Genomic DNA, 9,174 nt, shown 5'->3' on the forward strand with positions numbered 1-9,174 from the left:
AGAAATGTTGGGATGGGAATAAAGGCAGCCAAATTATGCTAAAGGCTGCTGTTGATTAACTCCACTCTGGCAGCAGTGGGAAGTGGTGGTCACTGAGGACAGCGCAGGGACTTTCAACTTGTCCAGTATGGCTATAGCTCTAAAACATTGCCATTTGTCAAAGATGTAGTATGAGTTCCAGGTATCATTTGGCAATGGGTGATTATTAGGATAACCCTTGCTCCTGAGAATTAGGAATTTTCCTTTGATTAGGAGCCCATGTAGAGTTTAATCCTGGCCACGTTTACATTGTTATAGATTCTATTACCTCACTGGAGCTGTTAATTGACACTGAGATATGTGAGACCAGGTTCAAACCACATAATTCTGTCCTTGGGGACATCTCCCAGATGTGCAGTAGAGCAGTTTGCGTTTACCTGAAACTTGCTGACCTGTTCACACATTTCACTTTGAAAGCAAAGAATTTGCCATGGTCTGCTCCTGTCCAGATCCTATCTTCAGCTTTCTGAGGAAATACTGATTTCCTCTTTGAAGTGTAATGTGGCTGAAGCAAGCAAAGTATTCTGGGAAGAACAACTTCACCATTCAAACACTTTCAAACAGAAAAAGCAATCATCAAACACAGAAAGCCCTCAGGATGTACAAAGTAAATTGTCCTTTACACAAAACATCATGAAAATGAGTTGATTTTTATTCAAACTGAAACTTACCCAAGTGCAAGCTGTCGACATACAACTGTTGCATCATTATTGTCCCAATGGCTCCCACAGATTGTTCCCCAGATTCCATTCAAATAAACCTCCACTGTACCTTCGAACTCATTCTTGCCTCCCCGGAGTCTCACTGACCCTAGTTACCAAAAATTAAAAACAAAACAATTACACCTCCAAGATACTCTATTGCTTGGTTAATGCATCCCACACAAAAGACTCTGAACCCCATTTTCCCTGAGTTCTTGTTTCATGGATACTGAGCTGTTTCCAAGAAACATTCTGGCACACCTAACATTCTCATACAGTGATACACGAATTGAGAGAACCCTTTTTTTACATGAGGAAAGCATTTTGCTCCTTGTACTTAAACTGCATCCTATTTCTGATCCTTCTGATGTTACAACTTAGTTAAAGATCTAACAAAGTATTTATAGACACATAATTATTGAAATGTGATTTCCTCTACCCAAATGAGAAAACATATATATGTATGTGTATATATATATTTTTGTATAAAATATGCTATACTTTTATCTTTCACAAAATTCCATTGGCCTTAAGGGAATCAGAAAATAACCACATGGTCTGCATAGCTTTTGCTCTGACCCGTGTTAAATTATGCATGTCATAGATGACAGCAGTTTGTTTTAGCCAAAGAATACATTTGTTCATACTTTTCTCGGACAGAAATTTTTAATATGGGGGGGTGGAGGGAGGAAGTGTTTCTTGAGGGCTACAGAGAACAGAAATCCAAGAAAATTGGCAGATTTTGCATTTTTTTGTATTACAGTAGTTTAACTTGAGATGTCAGATGCATCTACTGTTGAAGGTAAGCGAAGTGCCACTTGCAAAGGTGGGAAAAAGCTGGTGACTGGGATAACTACACAGAAACAGAAAAGAATCATGACAGAGCAGTAATTCAACAAGAAACATTTCTGTTAAATTATCAAACATAGCCCAGCTGTATGATTTCATATTGCCTGAAATCCCAGTTAATCCATCTGCCTCTTTTCTGTGATCTGCTTAGAAGCTACACCATCATCCAGTTTGCAGGGGTTTAGCAATGGGATGAAGATAGTCAGCATTTGTGCCTGCATTTCATTGTGTCTGTGTTCATCTTTGTGTAAATAACAATAATTATAGGTAGGTCCACTTTTTCTTCTCAGCTTCTGTGCTAGGTTTAGTTCAGTGTATTTTATAAAACCACAAAGCCAAACAACTGCCAAATAACTCTAGGAATTAATTAACCTCATGTTTGGCTTGATATGTTCCTCTTTGCCTCCTGTTTACTTTCTAAGCAGTAACTTACTGTGCAGTAAATTACAAACAACATTTATTCAACTCATGTTACAGACTGAGCTATCATTCCTGAGAGAGGGTTATTACTGAGTCAAATATAACTATACTGTAGACATGTTGCACATCATTTATCTGCCTTTACAGTTTTTCTCTTTGTGTTTTGCTGTATGTGTCACAGACAGACAGAGTCTGGAATTCTGTTTATTTCTGCTCTTCACTAGACTTCTGTACAGACTATTATTTTCACTTGAAACATCAACTGCACTCGTAGCAAAGTGATTCCTGACATACCAGAAAGCAAGTTTGAAGATGTCATCTCCAAAAATAAGTCTATTTTAGAGCATGATTGCTTACAGTGCTGCATGACACCTACTGAAATCAATACAGTGCTTCCTGAGTACACATTACACAATGTTTCTATTCAAATATTTGAATAAGGGAGTACTTGAAGAATAAAATTCTCTTCTAAGGTCTCCATGGCAGAATTTGGCTCACTCCTCATTCTGTATTTACAGATTTCCCAATGACAGTGGTGGAAGAACTTAGTCATGTACACACAGCAAAATACACAACGGGATTGTTAAAGGTAATTTTGTAACCAATTTTAAATATTCTTGATTTTCACCTGATAAGTTAATCTAGAAAGAAGTAAAAAAGCACTTATTTTTACATGTAGGTAATATTAAACCTGACATTTAATAGAGGTAACCAAATATATGGTATATGCACTTTGAAGTATGTATCAATCTCTGTCATATGAGCAAGTCATAATCATGCAGAAAACAAATCAAAGGGCACTAATGAGAAAATTATTTCTATTGTTTACTCAAAATGTTGTGGTATTCAGACACCTGGTACTTATATTACCAGATCAAGACGTGCATTAGTTACAGTAGTGATACCTCATAAAACAGAACCTCAAGATCAAGACTTTCATTACAGCAGCTTAGTTTTTCTTTCCAGTATATAAAATTCTTTCTTCATGATGAAACACAGCTCGGTGTTTCCTGTGTAAATTGATCTTAGGGAATTGCACGACAACAGGATGATCTGCCATCATGTGTGTTTATGCTGTATTACCAACTATCTGTTTATGTGCTAATATTTTAATTGCAAGATAGTCAGTGTTTGTGTTGTAAAATTACCAGGAAACACCTTTTCACTTCATAGGCAGCGAGAAACCTAATATTTAGCATGATTGACAGGATACAGGTTAATTCTTAATTTCACTGGTTAAGTCTACTGCTGTTCCAGTGCAACACCTCAAGCACCCCAGCATGTGTCTTAGGGGCTTCCTCTGTTCTGTCCCTGGAGCACAATAACTCTGCAGAAGAGTGTCTGCATTCCCCCTTAGAAAACATGTCTGCCTTAAAGGTGCGCACTGGAGGCTCTAGGTTTCTGGAATCAGAGGCATAGTAGCATCTCAAATTTTTAAGCTATACTTTCTCAGCTCTTTTAGTTGCTGAAGAAAACCAAACCTGTTGGGAGTAGAGCTAATGCGGTATTATCTACTCTTTCTGCTCTCCACCAGTTCAATATGGTGTAAGACCTCTGCTTAAAGTGCTTATCAAACCTACCCTGCCTCAACACAAAGCTCAACAACAGAGTACAGCAGCACCAGGATCCTGCCCATGGCTCTGCCCTCCTCAGCACTGGTTAGGAAGAGGGAGGATGAGGAGAGCTGACCTGACCCCACAACAGGTAGAAACAATGGCACAGGACACAAAGCAGGCCTCTGAGACAGCTCTAGACACATACTGTGGTCTTAGGACAGACTTAATTCAACCCTTTATTAAAAAACACAATCTGCTGTTTTGACAGAAACGCCTTCATTTATAAACACTCAGAAAGTATGTATGCATTTACTGTAATTGTGTTTTAGCTGAGGTTACTGACGGTCAATTCCTGTTGTTTACACACAGTCTGGTAATTTTAGTTGTCCTGGTATCTGCCCAAGTCAGTCTTTCCTATCTGCTATCACTGTTGAAAGGAGATTAAGTTATACTTGCAAATGCAAGGAAGTAAGGGTATCCAGTGGGTGCTGCTGAGACTTGCTCCAGAACACCTGCCATATAGGCTGAAGATGAGACACTCAGGAAAACAGGGGGAGAGGAAAACCACCCAGCCAACTTCTAATTAACTCCAAAAGCAGAAGAGCTTCAAAGGAACTGCACTATTGTGCTTGGCCTCTTTTCCTATACATTCTCATGTGCGGAGATGCTGGGTAACTTCAAACCCTCTTCTGTTTTTCACGTTTCACTGGGAACGAGCATTGTTAGAGTGTGGCTGAATTGCAAATAGAATGGGAATCACTTCCACTTCTGCTGTGTGTGTTAGTGCTGCAGCAGTGGCGTTTATGGTGTTGGCTAAAGGTGTGCCATAGCTTCTTGGTAAACGCCTGTCGAAAGGTTTGCAATTTGGCTGTCAATGTAGGCTGGGAAAATAGGAATAGGAAGTAGAAATTGCCTGTGCCTTTCACCCTGGTGCGGTGTGCTCTAAAACGGCAGATTTAAAGCGAAGCAAAAGAAGTCATTTCAGTTTTGGAAATCCATAAAAACAACAAATAGTTTTATTTCTGCCCTAATGTCCAAGGTGTTCCAATGTGGGACAGTGCTCCAGAAAGGCGCTGCACTGACAATTTGTCTCTCTTGTCTTGGAGTCAATTGGGTCAGTCCAAATCGACATCAAATGTGAGGGTTTCCCATGGATACATGTTATGGGACCACACTGTAACTTGTTGTATTTAGAATACATGGGGAGGATCCCTAATGTATGTAAAAGGGACCATCCCAGTTTCAGAATGAAACTAATTCTCTGGTTTCTATGAGGTGCTTGTAAAAAGCCACTTGTAGCACAGGTAAAACCTAACACTGGTTCAAATCAATGGAAACTCCCCTTCCCTTCCAGAATCAGGCCTGATTATAATCAAAGAAATTAATCCTGTTGACTTCAGCAAAAGTATTCATGGTGCTCCCTCTGATCAATGAATGTTGCTGTCTTACCACTTTCCTGAGCACTGCTCTTTGTCTGAAATCACAATTATTTTCCCCAGGCATTTTAACCTTGAAAAAAGGGTGCCTCCAGCAGAACTACTTTTTAAGAACTATCTTGAGGATCAGTAGAAGTACTGCATACTCAAGGATCCTTATATTAGAACTTTCATAAATATTGTATACACTGAGTGTGTAATGTGCTGCGTTGGTTCCTCTGCAGCACTGAGATCCATCATGACTCTGAGAAAACTAAATTGAAACTCAGCAATGTAATGGGCTCTGAAGGACTGCAGTTGTCTTATGTGAGCAGAGCTGGAAAAAATGAGGGGCCTCACACTGTGCAGCTCTGGTAAGAATGGTTCCAGAAGAGCTGCTTCTTAGGAGGAAAACATGGACATTCATGCTTCAGTTCTAATCATAAACCATTAGAAAAACCAAAGTCCCAAAAGTCATTCCATCAACTGCTTACACTATAGTATAACAGGTAGGGAGAATAATCTAGTGTTTAGATTATGAGCCTGAGGCTTGATTCTTCTCTCAGAAAAGTTTATTGAAGCTTCATTTGATTGACGTTAGTGGAATCACCTTTTGATAAAAGCAATTTGAATGGAAAGGTTTTAAAGTCAGGCCTTCCTGGAGATGTGCATTTATTTCCAGTTCTGCTGCTGATCTCTGACAAAGACACTTAGCTTGTTTTATATTGTTCCCTCTTTGTAATAGAAAAGAAAATAATTAACCCAAAGAAAATAATTAACCCAAAATGAATTGATTTGAAGTGCTTCCAATTAGATGTGTAACAACATTGCGTGGCAGCACAAGACACAAATATTTTGTGGCAGCAGCTGCTTGCAGGTACTGAGCTAGGCCTCGTTCTTGGAGCCTGAGTACACCACAGTTGTTATTAGCAGCAACTAAGACACTAAATTCTGGTAGACTTACACTGGCTCATATTCATTTATTGTCCTCTGTGATGTCCTTGGTCAGTCGTAATAATTTATACATATTTGTATTTGGTTTATTAGCTTTCAAGGCATGAATAAGTAATGTTACCCAGATATTTTTAGAAGGAAGGAAATGAAACACCAAACCCTATTATTTAAAACTGTAAAACTGATTTTAGACTGGTACTGTACAGTATAATTGCAAAGGTGCTTTTTTTAAAAAAAAATTGTTACTGTTTAAAAATAAACCAGTTTAATATATACACATGCACAAAGTTCAGCCAATTAATTTTGCAGATGAATCATAATATATAAGCTAGAAAACCCCAGAGATTTACAGGTAAGCCTTTGAATATGGTATGGTACTTAGTTATGGCAGGTGCCTAACACTGAGTAAGGGCTTCCTTAGCCCAGGTACTAAAGCAGGAGGTGCAGTGAGTTTCTCTCTGAGCGCTCTGTTCCTCTCTAGGTGTAACCACATCATGACATTGCCTAACTGGCATCTTCTTGCGTCTTGTGAGAAAGGAACATGCTTCAGGGGGAATGTTACAATCATCTTTTATTTCTGGGCAAATGGCTTGATTTGTGTTCACCTGAAGCCATCTCATAAACTCTCTAATTCTTTCATATTGCCCTCATGGAGGCTTTTGGACAGACATTGGCCCTGGAGTTTACCACCGAGTCCAACAGGAACAGATTGTCTATCCATTACCAAGTATTGGCTATTGTTCAGTAGCTGTGTCTTCCCTCTTAGCAGGGGCCAACCTGGATTTCCTTTTTCTTGGGGGAACAAAGCAGCAGTCTGAAAAGACTGGAGAAACACAGAAAAACCCAAATCATGCAGTATTTTTGGTAATTTTTTGCTTAAATCCCCTTCATGCTGAACGTACAGGGGATTCTGAAACTTTACTAAGTGCGAGACTGAGTTCTTAGCAATAAACTGCTGTGTTCTTCACTATTATATTAGAACAAGTCCTCATAAAGTATTTTGGGAACCAGACTGAAGAATTCTAAAAACCTATTAATATATTGGGCTGAATTAGAGAAGCAACTGTGGTACCCTTTCTGAAAGTGAGACCAGTTAAAGGGCATGAAGTCCTCTGGGTTTTTTTTCATCTGTGTCTAAGTATCTGTTTTCTCCTCCATGCCATCAGCCTGGTATTCTTCCCAGGGAAACATCTGTACTGCATAGCATCTCTTCTTGAAGGAGCACATTTGACTTAGAACACAGCTTTGGAAGCTGCTTCTTTTTTTTTTTTTTTTTTTTTTTTTTTTTTTTTTTTTAACATGTGAATTATCAATAGGGACCTTGGTGCCTCCATATCTCTTCATGTGGTATTTTATGCCAATATGTATAATCATGTTGTTCAAATTAGCTTTTTTTTTTTTTTTTTTCCTCACACACCATCAGTGGCTACTGTTGGAAGAGAAGGGTAACAATCCTTTTCAGTAATCTGAGAGTAAATTAATTAAAAAAAAAACCAAAAACATCACAACCCAAAGTCAGCTTTCACAACAAACAAAACAGTATTATTATCAACTTCCTTGCTGACTTTGTGCTATTACAAAAGATGTAAAAGGAAGGACAACGTAGCAGGGAAATTTAATTTCCATTTCAACAATTACACTTGATCACATTTAGTATAGCTATAGATAAGGCACAATTCTTATTTAGGTAGGAGATAGTATTAGAGCAATGCAGGAGAAAGTGTGAAGTCATTCAAAACCAGACTGTACATCAATATATTTCATGCCAACACTAATGAAATGCAAAGCTGATCAAGAGCTGGATGCTGAAATTGCTGTTCAGTCCTTCCACACTGAAAACTTCCACTGAAGTCAGCAGGAGTTCAGCTGGGAGTGTGTGAAAGGAGCTCAAGTCTCTTGGCTCAGCTCATGGATTTGTTGAGCACCAGCACTAACTTGTGAACCCCACTATCCTAAGATGTAAAAAGAGGTCATAAAGAGCGGGTAAAAAGAAAGTCATATTGTGTAAACAATTTGTCTTTGGAGCCAGGTATCCTTCTATTTTCTCCTTCTGCCACTTCACTTCAGAAGACCAAGTGCTTCCCGCATAAGGGAACCCGGGTTACAAAAAAGGAATGCCAGCCAACCCCGGCAAACTGAGCCTACTGAACGCTTACGGCACGGCTTTGAAACGCGGTTCGCCGACCCATATTAGAATAGCGGCGGAATAAACCGAGGCGGGACCTTCGTCTTTCCGCTGCATCCTCTGAGGCACGAGTTTGCCTCTCCTCTGCGAACAAGCTTTGGCTGTCACTTCGGCGGACGGTGTCCTCCAGCGGCAGGGAACCGGGTGCGGGATGGGAGAATGCGGCCGCCCGGCCGAGGCTCTCCCCGCGTCTGTCTCTCCCCGCGTCCCGCAGCCCCGCGCGCTCTCCCGCTCCGCTCCGCCGCCACCGCGCCCCGGGCTCGCCCCCTCCCCGCTTACCTCGCTCGCAGTCAGCGCCGCCGCGCTCCGCCGGGTCCCGGTCGGCCCCGGGGGCGCAGCCGGGCCGCCCCTCGCCGCCGCCGGGGAGCGCGCAGGAGCCGCGGCGGCCCCGCGGCGCCCGGCCCGCCGCCCCTCGCCGCGGCAGAGCGGGCGCCGCCGGCGCCCAGGGGCGCTGGGCCGCGGGGAAGCCCCCGGCGGGGCAGCCGGCGTGGGTGCTGCGGGGGCCGGGCGGCCGGGAGGCTGGCGGAGACCTGCCCCGGCCCGCGGGCTCCGGGGATCGCCCCTATCACCAGCGCCACCACGAAGCCGGCGAACGTCATGGTGCCAGTCCCGCCGGCTCGGATCCATCTCCCCCTCTCATCGCGCCCGGGATGCGAGGAGGGAAGGCGGGGCCGCGGCGTCCCGCTAATCCCCCTCGCCGCGTACCCCTGCCGCCCGCCCCTGCCCGGCCCGCGGGGGCAGGGCGAGCGGGGCGCGGAGGGGCGCAGCCCCGGCTCTGCCGGCTCCGTACCTGCCGCAGCCCGCCCGGCACGGCGGGGAGCGGAGCGGCTTCACGGGCGCGGCCCCTCGGGCAGCACCGGCGGGCTTTACAGGGGAACGCGTCCCCCGAGCCCGGCCCCGGGGCTCCCCTCCGCTCCCCCGCCGGCCTCGGGGCTGCCACCCCGGTACCATCCCTCCCCGGCGGTCCTCCAGGTTCTGCGCTGCGGTCCCACCGCAGCTCCGCAGGCTCACCCCACCCCTCGCATCGGGGCTCCCTTAGCAGCCACCTTCCCTGT

At 43.5% G+C, this 9,174-nt stretch overlaps 1 protein-coding gene across 1 annotated transcript in view; it reads right to left on the minus strand.

The window, feature by feature from the left end:
* PRSS12 (serine protease 12) overlaps positions 1-8,718 on the minus strand; it is a 33,571-nt gene extending 24,853 nt beyond the window's left edge. The window contains 3 exon segments of the mRNA XM_040065414.1: positions 711-849; positions 8,399-8,607; positions 8,609-8,718. Coding sequence (XP_039921348.1) covers positions 711-849; positions 8,399-8,607; positions 8,609-8,718 — 458 coding nt within the window.
* Between the last annotated feature and the right edge of the window lie 456 nt (positions 8,719-9,174).

Source organism: Hirundo rustica, chromosome 5, assembly GCF_015227805.2.
Source record: "Hirundo rustica isolate bHirRus1 chromosome 5, bHirRus1.pri.v3, whole genome shotgun sequence".
Taxonomy (NCBI): Eukaryota; Metazoa; Chordata; class Aves; order Passeriformes; family Hirundinidae; genus Hirundo; species Hirundo rustica.